The sequence below is a fragment of the Rhinatrema bivittatum genome, chromosome 18 (assembly GCF_901001135.1).
Source record: "Rhinatrema bivittatum chromosome 18, aRhiBiv1.1, whole genome shotgun sequence".
Lineage (NCBI taxonomy): Eukaryota > Metazoa > Chordata > Amphibia > Gymnophiona > Rhinatrematidae > Rhinatrema > Rhinatrema bivittatum.
In genome coordinates, this window is record NC_042632.1 from 58,129,912 (window position 1) to 58,155,402 (window position 25,491).

At 47.3% G+C, this 25,491-nt stretch overlaps 1 protein-coding gene across 1 annotated transcript in view; it reads left to right on the forward strand.

Annotated features, from left to right (window-relative positions):
• Positions 1-9,234: 9,234 nt before the first annotated feature.
• RGS14 (regulator of G protein signaling 14) overlaps positions 9,235-25,491 on the forward strand; it is a 70,333-nt gene continuing 54,076 nt past the window's right edge. The window contains exons 1-3 of the mRNA XM_029583366.1: positions 9,235-9,339; positions 19,897-19,918; positions 23,850-24,010. Of these exons, the coding sequence (XP_029439226.1) occupies positions 9,307-9,339; positions 19,897-19,918; positions 23,850-24,010 (216 nt within the window). The 5' untranslated portion in view covers positions 9,235-9,306. The remainder of the gene's footprint in view (positions 9,340-19,896; positions 19,919-23,849; positions 24,011-25,491) is intronic.

Sequence of the window (25,491 nt, forward strand, 5' to 3'; positions counted from 1 at the left end):
AATGCAAACATGGCATTGTAAAGCTCATAGGTGAATGGGATTACTATATGAAGGCTGATAAAGAAAATTAATTAACACATTTCTGATTGGTGTTCACTGTGGAAGGAGCAGGACCACAGAAAATAGACACAAACAGAATTGGAAGGGAGGTAAATCTCAATACAATTTTGAAAAGACTTTGTGAGGTATTAGCGAAACTTAACCACACTTCAGCACTAGATGGGGACCACTAGTGCTGGAGTGTGGTTGGCGCTGTCTAGTGATCAAGCTCACTAGGCTCACACCGCCAGCTGGTGGAGAAGCCCTGTGGAGGGACCGGCTGGATCTTCGATTTAACCAACTGCCTCTCCTGCAGGTTGAGCCCTTGGGTGCTGGTGACCGGCAGGTCTTAGGAGGGTCCCTAGGGAAGTCTCAGTCCAGGCATAGTTTGGGACAGCGAAAACAGAGAACAGGCCAAGGGTCAAGGCAGGCAGCAGACAGATCGAGGTCGGTTCCAAGGTGAAGGGTCAGATCCAAGCCAAAGTCAATACCAGGAATTCAGGCCAAGGGAAGACGAGGAACAAAACAGATCTGACAAACAAGGCTAGGCAACAGCACGGAGAAGACGGGGGCAAGACACGGACAACAAGAAGGAAAAACAAGGCAAGGCAGAAGGATAAAGGAAGCACATACGAAGCAACATGCGCCGGAACACAAGACACCAGGGGACCTGTTACTGAGGCAAGGGAAGACTGAGTGAAGAGCTCTTATAAGGGCTACGGCCAATGATGTCATCAGTGGGCACCGTGGCCCTTTTCCTGCCATGGGCCCTTTAAGAGAGTGGTTGTCGGGTGTGTGCACGCTAGGGACGGACATGGGGCATGGCGGCTGGCAGCATTTCTCACCATGTGGAGTGGCCTATGTGAGAGGCAGTGTCTTGGCCATGAGTCCTGCACGGCAGGGTCGGAGGTGAGTACAGCGGTTTGCAAGTCACCAGTCATAACACAAAACTAAAAGTGGATAAAGCAATAGGGCCGGACAGGATACATTCAAGGGTATTAAGTTCTGGCAGCTCTGTTGGTGACCTTTTCAATGATTCTTTAGCATCAGAAGTAGTTCAAGAGAATTGGTGAAAGGTGGATGTGGTTCCTGTTCATAAAAGTGGACCTCTGTGGTGAATAAATTAATAGAATCCTTGCTAAAAGAGAGGGTAGTGCATTTTCTGGAAGTCACTATATTGCAAGATCCGAGGCAGCATGGTGTTTGGGGTTTTTTTTGCCAAAAATAAGTTTTGTCTGATCAATTTCTTTGATTGGGTGACCAGACAGTTGAATCAAGGGAGAGCACTAGATATAGTGTTGAGGGAGATATCCCATGTTTTACCACTGAAAGCACCAAATCTGAATCATAGTAGCCAGGAATTATGCAGACCAGTGTGCTGACAGGTCAACACAGCTAAAGAAAAGAAAGTTTGCCTAGATGAGAACTTTAAACCAGCACTGAAGGATATTTATTAAGATCCGCCTGTTTGCCTGTGTAAATAAAAGCAAGGCGGAGGGAAAATGCAGCAACTTAAGCTCATAAGCAGGAGTCACGGAGAAAATGCTGATGCTGGCATACAGCTTGATGGGGGGGGGAGGGGGAGGCAGAGACCCTGAGTTCAAGTGATCCACTGGCTTCTGTTCAAGACATGGCAGGATCCCCCACCCCTGAAGAAATGGGGAGGGGGAAAAGATCTGGAATGTGGCAAAGACCCTCCACCTACCATGTGATTATGCTTGAGCTTATTTATTTGTAGGGTTTTATAAACCGTTATTCGGTAAAGCCATCATAACGGTTTACAAATCTGCAATTATCATCCAACATATGCAATTATCTTACTTATGCATATTTATCAGCTGGAAAGTATAAGACTGGGGGTGGGGTAAATAAAGCAAAGGAGGAGAAGGGGGCGAACGAGGAAAGAGTGAACCTGAAGCAGCCCAGAACCTCCTGCTATCATGGAGGGCGAAGACTATGTGTGGCCAGGCGACCGGAGCGAGGAGATGCCCTGCTGGGGGTCAAACGGCCGTGCAGTCTAAGACAGTGAGGAGCCAAGAGCAGCCTGGTAGCTCTGCCAGTACCAGACCCAGAAGCCCCCATATAGCCCCCAGTACCAGACCCAGAAGCCAGCCTCCTTCTCGGACCGTCTGCCAGCTCTGCCAGTACCAGACCCAGAAGCCAGCCTCCTTCTCGGACCATCTGCCAGCTCTGCCAGTACCAGACCCAGAAGCCCCCATATAGCCCCCAGTACCAGACCCAGAAGCCAGCCTCCTTCTCGGACCGTCTGCCAGCTCTGCCAGTACCAGACCCAGAAGCCAGCCTCGTTCTCGGACCGTCTGCCAGCTCTGCCAGTACCAGACCCAGAAGCCAGCCTCCTTCTCGGACCGTCTGCCAGCTCTGCCAGTACCAGACCCAGAAGCCAGCCTCCTTCTCGGACCGTCTGCCAGCTCTGCCAGTACCAGACTCAGAAGCCAGCTTCCTTATCGGACCGTCTGCCAGCTCTGCCAGTACCAGACCCAGAAGCCAGCCTCCTTCTCGGACCGTCTGCCAGCTCTGCCAGTACCAGACCCAGAAGCCCCCATATAGCCCCCAGTACCAGACCCAGAAGCCAGCCTCCTTCTCGGACCGTCTGCCAGCTCTGCCAGTACCAGACCCAGAAGCCAGCCTCCTTCTCGGACCGTCTGCCAGCTCTGCCAGTACCAGACCCAGAAGCCAGCCTCCTTCTCGGACCGTCTGCCAGCTCTGCCAGTACCAGACTCAGAAGCCAGCTTCCTTATCGGACCGTCTGCCAGCTCTGCCAGTACCAGACCCAGAAGCCAGCCTCCTTCTCGGACCGTCTGCCAGCTCTGCCAGTACCAGACCCAGAAGCCCCCATATAGCCCCCAGTACCAGACCCAGAAGCCAGCCTCCTTCTCGGACCGTCTGCCAGCTCTGCCAGTACCAGACCCGGAAGCCAGCCTCCTTCTCGGACCGTCTGCCAGCTCTGCCAGTACCAGACCCGGAAGCCAGCTTCCTTATCGGACCGTCTGCCAGTACCAGACCCGGAAGCCAGCCTCCTTCTCGGACCGTCTGCCAGCTCTGCCAGTACCAGACCCGGAAGCCAGCCTCCTTCTCAGACCATCTGCCAGCTCTGCCAGTACCAGACCCGGAAGCCAGCCTCCTCCTTGGACTGTCTGCCAGCTCTGCCAGTACCAGACCCAGAAGCCAGCCTTCTCCCCTGCCCTCACTCTCCAGACCTCCAGCCAGAGCTTGCTTCAGAGGTGAACAGAGGGATATTACCTGAAGTTGGGACCAGGGGTAAGTAAGTTAGCCATAAGAATTAATATATTAAGAGGCTAAGGTTCATGGCATGTTTGAAACCACCCGTGGTACAGAACTTTCTTAAGTTAAATTACTACTTAGAGGCCAGGATGTTAGAGACAGGATTTGTTGTTATCTTCTAATGCTAAATCCAGCAACCAGCAAGGGCCCTGACTTTGACAGTTTGGGAAACTAATTATGGGGGTGACCTGTATGACACGGCAGATGCTACCATAGGCTTGCTGGGCAAACTGGATGGACTGTTTGGTCCTTTTCTGCCATCATATTCTATGTTTTCTATGTTTAAATAAGTCTATTTCTGAGGAGAACATATTGTCTATTTCCTGAACTTAGGATCGTGAAGTAAAGTGGAAGGGTAACTGAAAGTCTCCTGTAGCAGACAGGTCCCTGCACCCCTAAACTTACAGTGTAGCCTTTCACATTGTTCTGTATAAAGCAACTTGTAAATAAATTGAACAGCCTTGGTCATTTGGGCCCTAAAGTGATTAACTAGCTGGGTAAGAAACCGATGTAGTGGGAAGCGACAAAGGATAGTGGTAAATGGAGCTTATTCCCAGGAGTGTGCGTTAAGAGATCGGTTCTTCACATTTTCATAAATGATATTGTAGAATGACTATTAGGAAAGGTTTGTCTTTTTTGCAGATGATACCAAAATCTGCACCCAGGAAGCTGGGGTAAACATGAGGGATCTAGGAAAGCTTGAGGAATGGTCTAGTATCTTGGATTGCATGCTAAAAAAAATGCAGTCATGTATTTGGGATACAAATATCCAAGGGAGGGGTACAGTATAGAGGGTGAAATTCTTCTGTGCACAAAAGAAAAGCAAGATCTGGGTTCAATCTGATGATCTCAAGGTGGCCAAACGGATAAAGTAACAGCAAAATCCAGAAAGATGCTTGGGTGCATAGGGAGATGAATGGTCAAAAAAAAGGAGGTGATTTTGCCACTGTATAATTCCCTGGAGAGACCATATTTGGAGTACTGTACAATTCTAGAGACTGCACCTTCAAAAGGATGTAAACCGGTTGGAATCGTCCAGAGTGTGGCTACTAAAATGGTCAGTGGTCTACATTTATTTATTTATTTATTTATTTATTTATTTAAAGGCTTTTCTATACCGATGTTCATGTAATAGTGCACAAGTCCATCCACTCGCACAATTCCAATTGGTTGGATGAACCCTTTCGTCCTATACGCACTGAACGACCCACTCGCACTGTCAACAAAGGCACCCTCTCCATTCCCCCTTTGAAAAAAGCCCACCTCTCCTCTACTAGGGACCGTGCACTATCCATTGCAGGCCCTAAACAATGGAACGCCCTCCCTACCACTCTCAGGCTAGAGCCATGTTACGCCAAGTTCAGAAAAAAACTTAAAACATGGCTCTTCCGACAAGCCTACCCTGATTAAGTACACCGACTTCTGCAAGTATCTCGCCTACGCCTTGTATATTCCTGTAAATAGTCCGTTGCAGTTTTTATTTATTGCTTAAATTCCTCCACCTCCTGCTCTTTGTATACTCCTCCTTGTTCGCCCTCCCTGTTCATTGTAATTTCTACCTTTAAAGTTACATTGTAAACCGGTATGATGTATGCATACTAATACCGGTATATAAAAGTTTTTAAATAAATAATAAATGTAATAGTACATATCGCGTCGGTTTACAGAGAACTAAAGTTAGAAATTACATCGAACATGAGGGATACATATAACAAGGCGTGCCTAATAAGCATTATAGATAAACCAAAAAACTTAGTATTACATCTAACGTAGTACATTCTAAAGTAAGAACATGCCATACTGGGTCAGACCAAGGGTCCATCAAGCCCAGCATCCTGTTTCCAACAGTGGCCAATCCAGGCCATAAGAACCTGGCAAGTACCCCAAAACTAAGTCTATTCCATGTTACCGTTGCTAGTAATAGTGATGGTTATTATCTAAGTCAACTTAATTAATAGCAGGTAATGGATAGACTTAAAGATCTAAACATGTATACTCTAGAGGAAAAGTGAGATAGGAGAGATATGATAGAGACAATGCACAGGAGGTGAGCCTCTTTCAACCAATAGTACATTTCCAAGGTTGACTGTCCTCTACCTCTGCTTCTTCCTGACAGCAGTATGGGGATTCAGTAAGCATGCACTCCCAGTCTGCATCTGCTTCTCTTTCTCATCCTGCTTCCTGTTTACAAAGGAAGCATGCCTTGGAGTAAGTGCTGCCAAAGTGACAAGGAACACATGCCCACTGTATCTCAGCTTTTCGTGTGAAAAGAAGATGGATATTTGTTCAGCTGATGGCACCTTAGGGATATTTGGAGTTTGCTGCTCTCGGGAAAAATATGAGTTGTTAAGCAAGGAGTTTTTTGCTTATCTACAAGGATGCCACTATCTTTATAATTGAATAGGTAAGGAGGTTGCTCAGAAGCCTTTTCTCCTTTTGAGATCCTTTGCTATAAGATGCCGTCTAAGGGAGCCATATTGAGGATCTATAAAATTCTAATTACAAGCCCAATGAGGAAGTTGAAACACGAGCTGGACTGGTAAAAGGATCTAGGTTGTGCCACAAAGGAAGAGGATTGGGAAGATATACGCTTGAGGATGGCCAAAGTTTCTATGTCTGTTCATTTGACAAAAACACCTGTACGGCTTATTACAGATGGAACCTCACTCCCCAGAGCCTACATACATTGTATGAATCTGTTTCTGAATTTTGATGGGGTGAGGGCAGGTTGGGTCGATCTGTTCCTGCTGTGTCAGATCAAGGTCCACGGAGCCCAGCATCCCCAAGCTAGATCTATTCCTGCTGTGTCAGATCAAGGTCCACTGAGCCCGGCATCCCCAAGCTAGATCTATTCCTGCTGTGTCAGATCAAGGTCCACTGAGCCCGGTATCCCCAAGCTAGATCTATTCCTGCTGTGTCAGATCAAGGTCCACTGAGCCCGGTATCCCCAAGCTAGATCTATTCCTGATGTGTCAGATCAAGGTCCACTGAGCCCGGCATCCCCAAGCTAGATCTATTCCTGCTGTGTCAGATCAAGGTCCACTGAGCCCGGTATCCCCAAGCTAGATCTATTCCTGCTGTGTCAGATCAAGGTCCACTGAGCCCGGCATCCCCAAGCTAGATCTATTCCTGCTGTGTCAGCTGAAGGTCCACTGAGCCCGGCATCCCCAAGCTAGATCTATTCCTGCTGTGTCAGATCAAGGTCCACTGAGCCCGGTATCCCCAAGCTGGATCTATTCCTGCTGTGTCAGATCAAGGTCCACTGAGCCCGGCATCCCCAAGCTAGATCTATTCCTGCTGTGTCAGATCAAGGTCCACTGAGCCCGGCATCCCCAAGCTAGATCTATTCCTGCTGTGTCAGATCAAGGTCCACTGAGCCCGGTATCCCCAAGCTAGATCTATTCCTGATGTGTCAGATCAAGGTCCACTGAGCCCGGCATCCCCAAGCTAGATCTATTCCTGCTGTGTCAGATCAAGGTCCACTGAGCCCGGTATCCCCAAGCTAGATCTATTCCTGCTGTGTCAGATCAAGGTCCACTGAGCCCGGCATCCCCAAGCTAGATCTATTCCTGCTGTGTCAGCTGAAGGTCCACTGAGCCCGGCATCCCCAAGCTAGATCTATTCCTGCTGTGTCAGATCAAGGTCCACTGAGCCCGGTATCCCCAAGCTGGATCTATTCCTGCTGTGTCAGATCAAGGTCCACTGAGCCCGGCATCCCCAAGCTAGATCTATTCCTGCTGTGTCAGATCAAGGTCCATTGAGCCCAGCATCCTCAAGCTAGATCTATTCCTGCTGTGTCAGATCAAGGTCCACTGAGCCCGGCATCCCCAAGCTAGATCTATTCCTGCTGTGTCAGATCAAGGTCCACTGAGCCCGGCATCCCCAAGCTAGATCTATTCCTGCTGTGTCAGATCAAGGTCCACTGAGCCCGGCATCCCCAAGCTAGATCTATTCCTGATGTGTTAGATCAAGGTCCACTGAGCCCGGCATCCCCAAGCTAGATCTATTCCTGCTGTGTCAGCTCAAGGTCCACTGAGCCCGGCATCCCCAAGCTAGATCTATTCCTGCTGTGTCAGATCAAGGTCCACTGAGCCCGGCATCCCCAAGCTAGATCTATTCCTGCTGTGTCAGATCAAGGTCCACTGAGCCTGGCATCCCCAAGCTAGATCTATTCCTGCTGTGTCAGATCAAGGTCCACTGAGCCCGGCATCCCCAAGCTAGATCTATTCCTGCTGTGTCAGATCAAGGTCCACTGAGCCCGGCATCCTCAAGTTAGATCTATTCCTGCTGTGTCAGATCAAGGTCCACTGAGCCCTGCATCCCCAAGCTAGATCTATTCCTGCTGTGTCAGATCAAGGTCCACTGAGCCCGGTATCCCCAAGCTAGATCTATTCCTGCTGTGTCAGCTGAAGGTCCACTGAGCCCGGCATCCCCAAGCTAGATCTATTCCTGCTGTGTCAGATCAAGGTCCACTGAGCCCGGCATCCCCAAGCTAGATCTATTCCTGCTGTGTCAGATCAAGGTCCACTGAGCCCGGTATCCCCAAGCTAGATCTATTCCTGATGTGTTAGATCAAGGTCCACTGAGCCCGGCATCCCCAAGCTAGATCTATTCCTGCTGTGTCAGCTCAAGGTCCACTGAGCCCGGCATCCCCAAGCTAGATCTATTCCTGCTGTGTCAGATCAAGGTCCACTGAGCCCAGCATCCCCAAGCTAGATCTATTCCTGCTGTGTCAGATCAAGGTCCACTGAGCCTGGCATCCCCAAGCTAGATCTATTCCTGCTGTGTCAGATCAAGGTCCACTGAGCCTGGCATCCCCAAGCTAGATCTATTCCTGCTGTGTCAGATCAAGGTCCACTGAGCCCGGCATCCCCAAGCTAGATCTATTCCTGCTGTGTCAGATCAAGGTCCACTGAGCCCGGCATCCTCAAGTTAGATCTATTCCTGCTGTGTCAGATCAAGGTCCACTGAGCCCTGCATCCCCAAGCTAGATCTATTCCTGCTGTGTCAGATCAAGGTCCACTGAGCCCAGCATCCCCAAGCTAGATCTATTCCTGCTGTGTCAGATCAAGGTCCACTGAGCCCGGCATCCCCAAGCTAGATCTATTCCTGCTGTGTCAGATCAAGTTCCACTGAGCCCGGCATCCCCAAGCTAGATCTATTCCTGATACTCACTACCAGGGATAGCATTCACTTTCTGTAGTCTCCCTGGTTTTGCACTCTTCTACCAGGAACTTGTCTAAACCTCTCTTAAATCCCACTATGCTAGATGAGAATGTTGGGGGAGACTAGGAATAAGGGGATTAATATGCATCTCCTGCTGCTTTTTAAATCCTTAATCTTTCCCTCTGTGTCATTAATGAAATTCAGTAAAACAAGTTATTTAAAAGCCTTTTGAAAAGCAAAGTTTTACATTTCTTAGATTCAATGGCAGCGTATTCCACAAGGTGGGCCCGGTGCATGAGAAGGCCCTATGTTTGATTTTCTGTATTTGCTTAAACAGGACTTCTGTTGCTTATAAACAGGACACCCGACCACTCTGCCTTCTCCACATCCTTAATTATTTAATTGTGATTATGTAACCAGTTGCACTAACTAAAGAAACCCACTTCAACCTTGATGTAACCAATCTTAGAGTCCACACTGAATATGCCACAGAGAGAAAAGACTTCAGAAGACATGAAAGATCTTAAACTAAAGCTAAGACTACATTTTCCAGCCTCTCTTCTCTCACAACGTTTTCTTTATTATTGTGAATTCATGGCTGACGAGGAAGAGCTTGTTTCACTCTAAACCCCACTTCCTGCTGTGGTTTGGTTTCCATGCTAACACTTCCTGTGGTGCTGTTCTTAAAAAGAGGTAGTGAGTCGAGCATTTGAGGGCATAGAACTGAGCTACACATTCATTTCAGATCTACATATCCTAATGTAATAGGAAAATCCTCCATCAAAGGTTCTGGAAAGAATGAAATCCATTGGTGTTCCAAACGGTGGGATGGTAAGTGAGGTGTGAGTGTTGGGTGATAGAGATGTGATGAAAGAAACAGTGCCCAGTAGAGGGAATTATCAGTATCATGGTGGTTGTTCTGGATATACTCCTATAAGCCCTCTTATTGTCTCCGCAAACATGATTTCACTCCAAGCCATCATACATAGATATCTGATTCTCACACTCCTTCCTTGTTGGCAGGGTCATGGATCCCAGTTCTGTGCTGGGTGCTTTATTTGGCTCCTTGGAGCCATCCACTGGCAGTCAGTTGTGCTCCCCTGTGCTGGGTGTGAACAAACAAGCTATAGTGACGAGTTTCTGAGAGCTGTGCTCCTTTCAGGAGATTTGTCACAGATGCACCGATTTCATCCCATAAAAAGACATGTTTGCTGACTGTTATTTCTACGTATTCAAATGAACTCATATAGTAATGTAAGACTTTGCTCACTGTGGGGTGAAGTACTGATATGCAACAAGCAGGAAAAAGAGCGCGGGGTGATCATATCTGTTCCTCTCAGGCTAATGCAAGGAAGTGAGCCGAGGCTGCATAAAGAGGGAGCTGGTAATGCCTCAAAACATCGGTGAGACCTCGCCTGGAATATTGGGTTCAGTTCTGGAGCTCATAACCTCTAGGAGGATAGAAACAAGAGTAGAAGGGATCCAGTGAAGATTCTGTCCAAACTGCTCAATCTGCACCAAAAGTCCTTCGATGTGCAATTTAATGAGCTAAGACGGTAACTTAAACGGTCGCACGGGCACACATGTATGCGCGTATGCCAGCTCACGCCAAAGGACACAGCCATTTTATAACATATGCGCATGTTATAAATTAAGCTGAATGCATGCATGTACATGGAAATCTGGCGGCTATCGCCGTAAGTCGGTAAAATTAAACAAGGGATGTATGCCGACGTCATAGGTATTTTTCCCAGTTCATTCCCAGTTCGCCCAGTTTAGGTATAGAACTTGCAACCCCCCCTAATTTTATAGCCCCTCCCTTCCCCCATGTTAGCTCCGCCCTTAAATCCCTGCTGCCTGGCCTAAAGTCTTCCACAGCAGAAGTAAACGTAATTGGCAGGGGACACTGGCACGCACCTTTGTGCGTAAGTACACCCATGGTTTTTGGCCAGGCCTTGACACACCCACACCCTGCCCAGATCTCACCTCGCTCCACCCCTTTTTAGAAACTTTTCACTTGTGCACGCAGCGGGAGGTACGAGCTTCCATGGACGGCTTATAACATCCGCTTGCGTGCACCGTCCCAACTCGCATGTATCTCCCACTTTTGGTGCGCACAAAGCTTTTAAAATCTACCTTCAAATATGTAACACCTAAAGGAGAGATATGAGAGAGACATTCAGTGGTATAAACACTGTAAAATAAGCAAACATTGTACCTTAGTAAGTTTTAGGTCTACAGGTCACAATATGAGGCTGTTAGGTGGGTAGACTGGAGAGTAACTTCAGAACATACTTCTTTATGAAAAAGATGTTGGATGCATGGACTGGACTTCTAGAGGAGATGGTGGAGGCAGAATTAGTAATGCAATTATGAAACCTTGGGGTAAGTACAGGGCATTCTTAGTTGCAAAGATGGGAAAGGAAAGCTGAGATTGGCAGTGGTCATCTGTGGGCAGAGCTGCCTGGATTCAGTATTAGTACTGAGCAGACTCTGCATGCAGGGAAGGAGGCAGCAGCAGCAGACATGTGCAAGTGCCATGCTGTTTCCAATATGGAGGTACTCGGCAGCTCCCCTACTCTTTGACACTACGTTCCCAGCTTAATCCTGTCCTTGATTCTTGGTTGGATTATGTGACAAGTAATTTCTGAAGAAAAATTCTCAGCAGGCTATGCATAATAACAGTAAATGATGGCAGAAAAGCCCAGCCTGTCCAGTTATTCTCGCCAACTCCCTGCTGCCAGCCAAGGTGTGTGACCAGCTACATGATGTCTTTTTATCCCTCTTCTTCTCTACACCAGCGTCTTGTGTAGAAGATCTCTATCCTCTCCAGCACCTACCTTTCCCATGCCTAATCCCAAGGCTCTGTAGTAAATATAAATTGCTAGCAATGCTAGTGTGTCCATTCTAGGTCCCCAGGTACACGAGTCACCTGCATTTCCACCAGGACTTCCAGTTATTACAGGACCTGCAGCCTGCCAGGCAGTTCCAGCATCTCAGCCTGTCAGACAAACCCAGCCACATGGTTGATATGTTTCCAGCAGAGTTTCTAACCTTTCCTATGAATCACTTTTGTCAGTCATTCTGCAGTCACAATAGCTTAAATCTGAGCAATTCAGCACTGTGAATGCTTAAACATGTGCCAAAGGGTGTACGTTGTGCTCTCTCTACTTTTAGCAACTAAGGATCCTCGGTGCTTGTACCATCCCCTCTTAAATGCCATTATTGTTTTAGCCATTGCTATGAAAAAAAAAGGACCAAGACATTCCACATTTCCATCACCTTTTCCATGAAAAAATGTTTCCTTAGTCTGCCTCCTCAGAGACTGATAGTGTAAGCCTTTGTTCTAGAACTTTCTTTTGCTTGAAACAGATTTGTTTTTTGTGCATTATTAATATCTTTCAGGTATTTGAAAGTCACTGTCATATCTTCTCTATCACATCTCCCCTTTAGGGTATTCAAGGTTAGATAATATGCAAGTCTCATCTCATAGGGCGTCTTGTCAGTAATGATCCCTCCTCAGCCACCTTTAGTTCAGGTAAAACCTGTACACAGCAGTAACTTTCCGTTTCCATTTATATATCACCTTCCTTCAAAAAAGGACCCAGGCAGCTTATAATATAGCAATCAAATATAATAACATATACAGCAATAACGAGCAGCAGAATAATAGTATATATAAATATATAATTACATACATCAAACAGCAAAGCATAACTATCAATTACAATAAGCAATACGATCGGCAGTAACTATTCCTTCCCCACACCTCCTCTCACAAGAGCCGCTACCCATCTGTGCCTTCTTATTGCACTGTGGCAAGTCATACTCATCATTTCTGCTTTAGAGAAATTTGAAAGGGGACTTGATAGCAATCAAAAGCAATAAGGGAGGACATGGAAAACTTTGTAATATAATAAGCAGTAAGGTGTGCTGCCCTCATGCCACTTTAAGATGATTTCTTAATGTTTGAGTCTGGGTCAGTTCTTCAATGCAACAGAATTTTGTCCCGCTCTGAGCCCCTCTAGTTCTGCTGGATCCTGTCTGGTTTAGTCATATGTTGAGAAAATAGATAGCAAAGATCCTTGGTATTACACTGAATGTGAAGGTTGCTGCAGTTCAAGCTACTACCCCATAACAGGATGCAGAAGTAGAGACCTGGCCAAGACAAGTACAGGACAGGACAAAACCAAGGCACTGCAGATGCTGAAATTTAAACCTAATTTAAACTTTACCAGAAAACACATTCATTGTTCACAGAAGGGAAAATCATTCAGGAAAAAATGAACTTATTGGTTTGGCAAAGTCTTCTGTGTCATCTACTCTTTGAGGGAAACTGAAACCAGCAGATCAGTTTAAATGAAGTCCTACACTTTGATAAACAGAAATGCGATGGCAGAAAAAGACTTTATAGCCTTCTGCCCAACTAATTCAGCTTTACAATTCCCACCACTCCCTCAGACATCCCCTGTGTTTATCCCATGCTTTCTTGAATTCAGATACTGTCTTTATCTCCACCACCTCCACAGGGAGGACGTTCCATGCATCTGCTACCCTCTCTGTAAAGAAATATTTCCTAAGATTACTCCCGAGTCTACCTCATTTCATCTCATCCCATGACCCCCTTGTTCTAGATCCTCCTTTCCATTAAAAGAGCTTGCCTCCTGTGCATAGAAACATTGGAGGTATTTAAATGTCTCTATCATATCTCCTCTGTCTTGTCTTTCCTCTAGGGTGTACAAGTTTAGATCTTTAAATCTATCCCCATAGGCGTTAGAACAAAGACCACTGACCATTTTAGTAGCCCCCTCTGGCCCGACTCCATCCTGTTTATATCCATTTGAAGGCGCAATCTCCAGAATTGTACTCAGTATTCCCAGTGAGGTCTCACCAGGGACCTGTACAGGGGCAATATCACCTCCCTTTTTCTGCTGACCCTTCCTCTCCCTCTGCAGCCAAGCAGCTTTCTGGCTTTTACCATTGCTTTATCCTCCTGTTTGACCACCTTCAGATCCTCAGATACAATCACATCCAGATCCTGCTCTTCCTTTGTGCTTAGAAGAATTTCACCTCCAATACTGTACCTGTCCCTTGGGTTTGTGCATCCTAAATGCATTACTCTGCATTTTTTTTTTTTAGTATTAAATCTAAGCTGCTAGACCCTAGATCATTTCTCTAATTTCACTAGATCCCTTTTTGTATTTTCAGTACCTTCCTGGCTGTCTATCTTGTTGCAGCATTTGGTATCATCAATAAAAGAATAAACCTTTCCCCGACAATTCTTCCACAATAGAGCTCATAAAAATGTTGAAAAGAACCGATCAAAAGACTGATCTCCCAGGCACAGGGCTAGTAATGCCCTCCTTCTCAGAATGAACTCCATTTAGCAGTATCCTTTGTCACTTCGCACTCAACCAGTTTCTAACCCAGTCCAGTCATTCTGTGGCCCATACCAAGGGTGCTCTGTATATGTCACCCATGTCAAAAGATCTTACTGAAATCCAAGTACATTACATCTGACTCTTTCCCTTGATCCAACTATCTGGTCACCCAATCAGAGAAATTAATCAGATTTGTCTGACAAGATTTACCTCTGATAAAACTATGAGTGCCTTGGATGTTGCAAATCATTGGATTCCAAAAATTGCACTATTCTCTTTTTTAGCAATTATTCCATTAATTTGCTCACCACAGAAATCAGACTAACCAGTCTCCTCCTAACTTATTTCATTTATTTTGCATTTGGATTTCAGTACTGCCAATACCTAAGCCCTAGGCAGTGAACAATAAAACTTCCATAATTCAATCATTTCCACTTCTATGAATAAGAACCACATCCATCCATCTCCAGTCCTCCAGAACTACTCCAGACTCTAAGGAAGCACTGAAAAGGTCACCAGCGGAGCTGCCAGGACATCTCTAACTTCCATCAGTAACCTCGGGTGAATCCCATCCGGCCCCGTCACCTTATCTACTTTCAGTTTAGTTAGCTCCTCACAAACACACTGTTCTGAAAATCGATTGAGGTTTACCTCACTTCCAATCTTATTTCTTGTTTCATGTGGTTCTGCTCCAGGCCCTTCCAGAGTGAACACTGAGCAGAAATATTTGTTAAGTAATTTTGCTTTTTCCTCATCAGCCTCTACCTGTTCCTCCCTTCACCTCTGAGTCTCCCAATGCCACTTTGGCACTTCCTTCTATCACTAACATATCTTTTACTGTATTTGCTATGTTTTCTTCTATTTGAATTTTCACATTCCTGACTACTTTCTCAGCTTCTCTTAATATTTCCAGATATTGTCACCTGATTTCCTCTTTCTGCCATCTCTTGTACTTTATGATTGCAAAAAGGGTAATTTTCAAAAGCATTTACATGCTTAAAACTGGGTTTTGAATGTGTAAATGCACTTTATGTGCATACATGGACTTTTGAAAGTTGCTACAATATCTGCTACTTTTAAGCTTTTCCCTCTCACCTTTTCAGTTACTTCTTTAGAAAACCATAGTGGCTTCTTTTATCTCTTTCCTTTATTTACTTTCCTTACAAAAAGGTTAGTTGCCCTTCTGATATTATCCCCCTTTAGTTTTGCCCACTGCCCTTCTACTTCCCCCTCATTCCCCATTCAGCTCATGACGTTTTGAGGTACTCTCCTATTTTAAGAAAAGTTAATTTTCTAGAAGTCTAGGACCCCTTGCTTTTGAATGAACCTTCACCTCCTGCACCTGAACCACCCCATCTGAGCAAAGGGGAGAGATACTCTCCCCTTTGCTCAGCGCCAGGTCCAGTTTTGTCCCCTACCATGTGGGTTCCACTACCAGGACTCTGTGGGTCATAGTTGCTCTAACAACATATGGTATGGGTTATAATTAATTAGGAGTCAGGTGAATTGTGTATGTGTATGGGGGGAGGTGCAAGTCTCAGTACTGGAATAGCAGGGGGTGCTGAAGAGCAAGCATGAGGTGCATTGGTAGAACCACATGGGGGGTTCTCCGTACTGGAGTAGTGGGGGAGCTGCAGGGCAGGAATGAGGTGCATTGGCAGAGCTGTGTGTGAGGGTCTCAGTACTGGAATAGCAGGGGTGCTGCAGGGCAGGAGTGAGGTGCATTGGCAGAGCTGTGTGTGAGGGTCTCAGTACTGGAATAGCAGGGGATGCTGCAGGGCAGGAGTGAGGTGCATTGGTAGAGCTGTGTGTGGGGGTCTCAGTACTGGAATAGCAGGGGGTGCTGCACGGCAGGAGTGAGGTGCATTGGGAGAGCTGTGTGTGAGGGTCTCAGTACTGGAATAGCAGGGGGTGCTGCAGGGCAGGAGTGAGGTGCATTGGGAGAGCTGTGTGTGGGTGTCTCAGTACTGGAATAGCAGGGGGTGCTGCAGGGCAGGAGTGAGGTGCATTGGCAGAGCTGTGTGTGAGGGTCTCAGTACTGGAATAGCAGGGGGTGCTGCAGGGCAGGAATGAGGTGCATTGGCAGAGCTGTGTGTGAGGGTCTCAGTACTGGAATAGCAGGGGGTGCTGCAGGGCAGGAGTGAGGTGCATTGGCAGAGCTGTGTGTGGGGGTCTCAGTACTGGAATAGCAGGGGGTGCTGCAGGGCAGGAGTGAGGTGCATTGGCAGAGCTGTGTGTGGGGGTCTCAGTACTGGAATAGCAGGGGGTGCTGCAGGGCAGGAGTGAGGTGCATTGGCAGAGCTGTGTGTGGGGGGTCTCAGTACTGGAATAGCAGGGGGTGCTGCACGGCAGGAGTGAGGTGCATTGGGAGAGCTGTGTGTGAGGGTCTCACTACTGGAATAGCAGGGGGTGCTGCAGGGCAGGAGTGAGGTGCATTGGGAGAGCTGTGTGTGAGGGTCTCAGTACTGGAATAGCAGGGGGTGCTGCAGGGCAGGAATGAGGTGCATTGGGAGAGCTGTGTGTGAGGGTCTCAGTACTGGAATAGCAGGGGGTGCTGCAGGGCAGGAATGAGGTGCATTGGGAGAGCTGTGTGTGGGTGTCTCAGTACTGGAATAGCAGGGGGTGCTGCAGGGCAGGAGTGAGGAGCATTGGCAGAGCTGTGTGTGAGGGTCTCAGTACTGGAATAGCAGGGGGTGCTGCAGGGCAGGAGTGAGGTGCATTGGCAGAGCTGTGTGTGTGGGGGGTCTCAGTACTGGAATAGCAGGGGGTGCTGCAGGGCAGGAGTGAGGTGCATTGGCAGAGCTGTGTGTGAGGGTCTCAGTACTGGAATAGCAGGGGGTGCTGCAGGGCAGGAATGAGGTGCATTGGGAGAGCTGTGTGTGGGTGTCTCAGTACTGGAATAGCAGGGGATGCTGCAGGGCAGGAGGGAGGTGCATTGGTAGAGCTGTGTGTGAGGGTCTCAGTACTGGAATAGCAGGGGGTGCTGCAGGGCAGGAGTGAGGTGCATTGGCCGAGCTGTGTGTGGGGGTCTCAGTACTGGAATAGCAGGGGGTGCTGCAGGGCAGGAGTGAGGTGCATTGGCCGAGCTGTGTGTGAGGGTCTCAGTACTGGAATAGCAGGGGATGCTGCAGGGCAGGAATGAGGTGCATTGGCAGAGCTGTGTGTGAGGGTCTCAGTACTGGAATAGCAGAGGGTGCTGCAGGGCAGGAGGGAGGTGCATTGGTAGAGCTGTGTGTGAGGGTCTCAGTACTGGAATAGCAGGGGATGCTGCAGGGCAGGAATGAGGTGCATTGGCCGAGCTGTGTGTGAGGGTCTCAGTACTGGAATAGCAGAGGGTGCTGCAGGGCAGGAGGGAGGTGCATTGGTAGAGCTGTGTGTGAGGGTCTCAGTACTGGAATAGCAGGGGGTGCTGCAGGGCAGGAGTGAGGTGCATTGGCAGAGCTGTGTGTGAGGGTCTCAGTACTGGAATAGCAGGGGGTGCTGCAGGGCAGGAGTGAGGTGCATTGGCAGAGCTGTGTGTGAGGGTCTCACTACTGGAATAGCAGAGGATGCTGCAGGGCAGGAATGAGGTGCATTGGCCGAGCTGTGTGTGAGGGTCTCAGTACTGGAATAGCAGAGGGTGCTGCAGGGCAGGAGTGAGGTGCATTGGCAGAGCTGTGTGTGAGGGTCTCAGTACTGGAATAGCAGGGGATGCTGCAGGGCAGGAATGAGGTGCATTGGCCGAGCTGTGTGTGAGGGTCTCAGTACTGGAATAGCAGAGGGTGCTGCAGGGCAGGAGGGAGGTGCATTGGTAGAGCTGTGTGTGAGGGTCTCAGTACTGGAATAGCAGGAGGTGCTGCAGGGCAGGAGTGAGGTGCATTGGCAGAGCTGTGTGTGAGGGTCTCAGTACTGGAATAGCAGGGGGTGCTGCAGGGCAGGAGTGAGGTGCATTGGCAGAGCTGTGTGTGAGGGTCTCAGTACTGGAATAGCAGGAGGTGCTGCAGGGCAGGAGTGAGGTGCATTGGCAGAGCTGTGTGTGAGGGTCTCAGTACTGGAATAGCAGGGGGTGCTGCAGGGCAGGAGTGAGGTGCATTGGCAGAGCTGTGTGTGAGGGTCTCAGTACTGGAATAGCAGAGGGTGCTGCAGGGCAGGAGTGAGGTGCATTGGTAGAGCTGTGTGTGAGGGTCTCAGTCCTGGAATAGCAGGGGGTGCTGCAGGCAGGAGTGAGGTGCATTGGCAGAGCTGTGTGTGAGGGTCTCAGTACTGGAATAGCAGGGGGTGCTGCAGGGCAGGAGTGAGGTGCATTGGCAGAGCTGTGTGTGTGAGGGTCTCAGTACTGGAATAGCAGGGGGTGCTGCAGGGCAGGAGTGAGGTGCATTGGCAGAGCTGTGTGTGGGGGTCTCAGTACTGGAATAGCAGGGGTGCTGCAGGGCAGGAGTGAGGTGCATTGGCAGAGCTGTGTGTGTGAGGGTCTCAGTACTGGAATAGCAGGGGGTGCTGCAGGGCAGGAGTGAGGTGCATTGGCAGAGCTGTGTGTGGGGGTCTCAGTACTGGAATAGCAGGGGTGCTGCAGGGCAGGAGTGAGGTGCATTGGCAGAGCTGTGTGTGTGAGGGTCTCAGTACTGGAATAGCAGGGGGTGCTGCAGGGCAGGAGTGAGGTGCATTGGCAGAGCTGTGTGTGTGGTCTCAGTATTGGAATAGCAGGGGGTGCTGCAGGGCAGGAGTGAGGTGCATTGGCAGAGCTGTGTGTGGGGGGGCTCAGTACTGGAATAGCAGGGGGTGCTGCAGGGCAGGAGGGAGGTGCAGGGCAGAGCTGTGTTTGAGGGTCTCAGTACTGGAATAGCAGGGGGTGCTGCAGGGCAGGAGTGAAGTGCATTGGTAGAGCTGTGTGTGTGGTCTCAGTATTGGAATAGCAGGGGGTGCTGCAGGGCAGGAGTGAGGTGCATTGGCAGAGCTGTGTGTGGGGGGGCTCAGTACTGGAATAGCAGGGGGTGCTGCAGGGCAGGAGGGAGGTGCAGGGCAGAGTTATTTGGGTAGCCTGCATTATTTCTATTTCTGTTCTTCATACATCTGGCAGTGGTGCGGAGGGGCAGCCCACCAGTACTGGGAACCTTTAGGGGCAATTGCTGAGAGAAAAAGAGACCAAAAAAATTGAAAAAACACTTCGCGCTGAAACTGAGAATGCTGTGAACTCAGGGATGAAGAGACCCGCCCCCCCCCCCCCCCCCCCCCGACGTCATCACGCTCAGCGGCGAGCCGGTAAACGGCCACCTTCCACCAGGCGTCGCACGCCATGTGTCGCGCGCCGAAGGGGTGTGCCAAAGGGGCTCTCCCCTTTGTGCACCCCTTCGTGCAATCCTTTGTGCTACGCTTATTTTAATTCCCTTAAGTTTTCCTTTGTTAATTAACCTATTTCCTAGTGTTTAGTAATCCTTTGTTTATTAAATATGTTCAATGTATTTGACTTAGGAAACCTATTTTCCTGCATACTCTGTTTTTAATGTAAACCGGTATGATTTGTATCTGATACAAGAATGTCGGTATATAGAAATGCAAAATAAATAAATAAATAAAATCTGAAACTTTGTACATGACGAAGGAATTCTTAGGGGTAGAGAATAAGTGTAAGAATATGGCCCTCCAAGGGGAGGCTCTGATACAGGTCAGGCCTCTGGAATTTCACTCAGACCTTAGATCCCTGGGTGGCTGCAGTTATAAAATGAGTCAGGAAGGGATTAGCCATTTTGTGAGGCTCCACCATTTGCTGACTGGAAGAAACAAAATCTTTACAAATTCCTTTTATTTTCTAAATGCTGCAGTGAAATAAACACAAAGACAACATCAGCTATGCACATAAAATGTGAAGTGAATCTGCGTCTCTGCACCCAGGCAGAAGGGGGCTGAGTCTCCTCCCTTTGTATCTGCAGCACCTGACGCTGTCCGCTGGGAGTGGGATAAGAAATGTACTTTCGGAGCGGCGCGATGGGGATGCCTGTAATGACTGCTTGCTTATTCTTCTCTCTTTCAGATGCTTGCAGCCTCTGACGGAGGTGAGTGAGGGAGAAGCTGAGGCTCAGACAGGTTTGGCCTGGCTCAGGACAGAGCTCCACTAGTTCTTAGGGGAGCTGAAGGGTTCATAATACTAAAATATCCTTAAAGTTTACCCATGCCCTTGAGTTTATTATTTCCCAGTGGGCTGGGTAGCTCATCTGAATTAGAGGAACTTCTAAATTACTTTACAATTGACCAAGGCTCAGGAATAAACTAATGATGCATTATGAGTTATAAAGTCATAGATTTATTGAAGAGCCAAACATGAAAATGGATTGGATTGCATGAAGAGTTGTACATAATCCTTTTCACTATTCTGTCATCAGTTGTCAATAAAGTTAAGTTGGAAGTCACAATCAGCTTGCAGTGTGATTATTACTGCTGTATACAAAGGCCGTCTTGGAAAGGAGTTTCTCCCCTGGAATGCAGGTGAAGTTTGAATGTCTCCATAGGAGGCTTTTAGTCCAGGTTGATAATCTCATCTATTTCTTCAGGCAAATTCTTGTGATTTCATCCCCTAGTCATGTTCAGGCTCATTTCAGGTTATATCAATCACCCAATGTTGAACCTGGACTACATACGTAATTAGTGACCTTGGCTCTTGTTTTACTTGCTGTAGCATCATCTCGGGGGTCATCCAGGAGTCAATAATCAAACTGCCCGTATTGGTACCAATGCACGTAGAGCTTTGCTTTGATCATTGCCTCATACAAAATTGCCATAGTATTTGTGTCTTTGTTTGTGTGGAGAAAAATGTAATGCACATAGATTTGGAAGTGTAATCTGTATGATTTACCTTCCTTCCCTGATCTAAACTCACCCTCAGGAATTTCGTCTGACAATGCATATTGCAGAACAAATGTGATTTGTATCTGCAGTAAGAATTGGCAGTTTTCAAAAAGCTAATGTATACAGGTAAATCATGTTTGGAAGAAGGGTCATAGGAAGGCAGTCTAGCTAGCTAACAAGGAGCTGTCCTGTTAAACCCAGTTTAAGGCCTCCCTAGTCAATAATATCAGTACCAAACCCAGCTTCACTCTTTCACTGAGGAATTGCTGCAGATTTCAAGGTAAGTTGAAGCTGGCATTGACCGATGAAACTTCAGTGTCATCCTGGCCTACTGTCTAAATGCTCCAGGAGTGGTATTACAGGATTCCAAGCCTGTAGCAGGATGAAGGGTCACAATAAAGAGAAGTTTGCTATATCAAGGAGCTTATATCTATTTAGTATACAATGACCATCATATAGTGCCTCTTGCTACTTCTGGCTTTGTAGAAACCCTTTGAAGCGCTAGGGCTTTCTAATCATGGGTCATGTATACTGAAGTTCAATTTATATATTCTCCATATAGGAGCTATGATGCACTTATCTCATCCACAATGCAGCAATGCATCTTCTATCCGACACTGCAAGGTTTCGAAGTTAGGTTACTCCTTCAGGGAACTTCAAAATAGGACTGCGGTGGATTGATTAGTGCGGTCAGTCGGTTAACAGGTTTAAGCCGCTATGTGCGTTCCGAAGTGCTGCAAACTACTTGTTGAAGTGACAGGGACTAATTCATTTGTTCTTGCTATAATTTGGGTATTAAAGGGTGGCATTTCCCACCTGCAGCGGAGTCACTTGGTACTGTGATGCCACAGCCAGTGCAGTGAATTGCCCTCACAGGAATTCAATTGGTTGGGAGGAGGACACCATCTCTGCAGAAAGTTACTGGGGGCAGAGGGAGGTTCCCAGTACAACTGGCAGATCCCTTGCCAGATGTAATACAGGTTCTCAAAGAGAAGATCAGGTTATACCAGGTAACAGGTCCACTTTAATCTTAGCAGTCAGGATCCAAAAGCTCAGTCCAGACACAATGCTTAATGACATCCACAGGTAGGTAGGCGCAGTCCAGGTGTGGGGCAAGTAGGGTGAAGTCCAGCGTGAGAACACAGAGCCAGCAGCCTTCAGGTTGCTGGGAACAACTAGAAAGTAGCAGGGGTCTTATCTACCAGCCGGCGTCCAGCGGTAAGAGCCTGAGCCTCCCTGCTACCAGCACGGTCGACCCCCATGGAATGAAGAGGCAGGAGGAGGGACAGCACAGCTCCACTGCTGTCAGGGACCCGAGAGAGCAGCATGTGCTTAGCTGGACTTTTTGCTTTTAATTTACAATTTTTTCAATTAATCCTAAATTTGTAAAGGTATTCATGTTTTTAATACCCTTGTTAGCCACATGCAGTACCAGGAAAGTTGCCTTTCATCAGCTTTGGGTAGTTGCAGAGAGAAAATGAAATTGGCTATGTTTGGATTCTACACCTAAGTCAGGTTCACCAATTCTTTTTTTAAATATATTTGTTTCCTCTTTTATTTCCTTATTTTTTATTGCTAAAAAATACCATATATTTAAACAAAATTAAAATGCAGGGTAAGCAAGAGGGAGCAGATATGGCCCTGTTCACGTTGCTGTGCAGATATGGCCTCCCGGTGGGATAAGTAATGGATCCTCCATTTTCCAAGCACACTTTGATAAATACGAGCCTAACTCCATCCATGGTTATCATTTCAAGTCATCTTTCCTGATTTGCAAGATGAAAAATAAAATACAAATAAAATAAACTAGCAAAGGGTTTTTCCCAACAAAGAATAGTTTCTGCCTGTTGACAGTGTTTGCTGATCTTCCCTTAGCCAGGGAGCCCCCATGTGTGTAACTCGCTGGCCTGCTTGTCATCTGAGAAACTGAAGCTGCTGGACGCTCACACAACCCTTCCCTCTTCCATGGGCAGTTACAGGCTTATAGGCCTTTTTCATTCAGTACAGAGAACAAGTGTTACAGCTATGCAGCTTTGCTTTTACTCCTGACCTTCGTATTCACTTCTCTTACCTTTTCTTGTCTTGTCACATTCTTTCAGACACTGAGGCCAACTTTCAGACTCCCAGTGGTACTGCAGGCCAATTATCAGGGGGGAATACAGGTACATTACATTCAGGTGCCTATAGTACCTGAATGTAATGTACCTGAATGTACCTATAGGTACCTATAGTACCTATAGTACCTGAATGTAATGTACCTGTATGTACCTGAATGTACCTATAGGTACCTATAGTACCTGAATGTAATGTACCTGAATATACCTATAGTACCTGAATGTAATGTACCTGTATGTACCTGAATGTACCTATAGCTACCTATAGTACCTGAATGTAATGTACCTGTATGTACCTGAATGTACCTATAGGTACCTATAGTACCTATAGTACCTGAATGTAATGTACCTGAATGTACCTATAGGTACCTATAGTACCTGAATGTAATGTACCTGTATGTACCTATAGGTACCTATAGTACCTGAATGTAATGTACCTGTATGTACCTGAATGTACCTATAGGTACCTATAGTACCTAAATGTAATGTACCTGTATGTACCTGAATGTACCTATAGTACCTATAGTACCTGAATGTAATGTACCTGAATGTACCTATAGGTACCTATAGTACCTGAATGTAATGTACCTGTATGTACCTGAATGTACCTATAGTACCTATAGCACCTGAATGTGAACCGATGTGATATCTCAGATCGAATGTCGGTATATAAAAATAATAAATAAATAAATCTGGTGGTGGGCGGTACCTGGGAGGTCTTTACCATGTTTTAAACATGTGCAAGGATGTAAAAATGAAATCCCTGCGTGTATCTTGCTGGCCGCACCCTTGTTCACCATATGAGGGGGCAATTTTCAGAGTTTTTTTTCTGTGGCTAAACACCCGTTTACCTGTAGAAATTGCTCGCACTGTCACGCTTGCCTGGTGCCATCTAAGATATCGCTTGCTTACTTATATCCGATCGCAGTGGAAGTATTTTCAGCTGTTATAGACACAGGAACACACAGCCCCTCTCATGGACACAGGTGAGTGACCTCTCACCCAGCGTTTCTTCTCTCATCTGCAGAACTGAACAGCCTGGAGGGAGATGGACGGGGAAGTGACCAGAGCCTGAACAGTCTGCCTAGTGACCATACAAGAGGCCTTGCCTCTGAGCGGCCAGTGGCCAGCTGGGCAGTTTCCTTTGAGAGGCTCCTGCAGGATCCCACTGGAGTCAAATACTTCACTGTGAGTGCAACCACTTCTGCCACGTTCACAAGAGCTGCAGGTATTCTGTGGGGGTCTGCTGTGCTGTGCAGGGGGCTTCTGGCATTCTGCTAGAGAGATCTGTCATGTTCTGCACTGCACAGAGTGTCCCAATGAAGAGCAGGTGCAGCTCAGAGCACAAGAGAGAGGCAGCTTGTGCCATACAAACAAGCGCTTTGCAACTTATGACATTGATAGCGCATGCTTGGACTGACTTTTTATGCCTTTCTGTCCTTATCTTCCTTGCCTTAGTCCTGAATGTATCCCCTTTCAGTTTTATAGTTAAGCTCTGGCATTTGTTGCCAGAGGATGTGGTTAGTGCAGTTAGTGTAGCTGTGTTTAAAAAAGGATTGGATAAGTTCTTGGAGGAGAAGTCCATTACCTGCTATTAAGTTCACTTAGAGAATAGCCACTGCCATTAGCAATGGTTACATGGAATAGACTTAGTTTTTGGGTACTTGCCAGGTTCTTATGGCCTGGATTGGCCACTGTTGGAAACAGGATGCTGGGCTTGATGGACCCTTGGTCTGACCCAGTATGGCATTTTCTTATGTTTTTATGTTCACACACACACACACACACACACACAATCACACACACACACACACACACACACATACACACACACACACACACAATCACACACACACATACACACACACACAGACACATAGGTCCTGGACTTCTTCAGCCAACAGTGGCCATTGTGTCCTCCTTCCCTCTTTGGCTGCCAGTGGGATGAAGTCCCTTGGTGGCCACCACATTGCTTTGAAATTATGGTTTCAAGCAATTTTGCCTGAAAAGGCAAAGAGGATATTACTCTCAAATTGGAGGGATCTGCTTTCTTTAACAATGTTTTCAAGATGCGGGTATAATACCCTGTGGTAATGAAATATTCACCACTACAGTGCAAGGAGGACTTCGCTCGCTGAACATCACAAATGTTGAGAGGGCACAGTATGAAGGATTTAATTTAGAGACCCCTGAGGGTAGGGCCTTCTTAGGAGGTGAGGCCTTGGAGGGGAGAATGTGAGTTTTTGGGGGTCCCGTCAGGACCGGTGTTAGGGGCCCCCAGGTGAACTTTCTGCTTTTCTGGGCTCTGCTCGTGGCCCCACATGGCTGCTCCTCACCGCCCCCTAGTGGCTGACGTCCTAGGCCCTGGGGCCCATTAGACCACCAGGGATAACGTTTTCTTGGGGCACGTTGCCAGGACTGCGCACCCTGGGATTTATTATCCTGCAGTATTTGGAACCACAGAATAGTAAATCCCAGGGTAATTTTTGCAGTGGTAAAATACTTTTTAGTAAATTTCTCTCTAAGTTTGCTTGTGTTTCTAGAATCAAATCAAATATTGTTACTATTTGTCCTTCATTGAGTTAGGAATAGGCCTAGTTCCACTTAGTAATGTTAGTTGCTTTGCTGGAAGTAGTCACCAGCACATCTCCTCCCTCAGCAATTGTGTA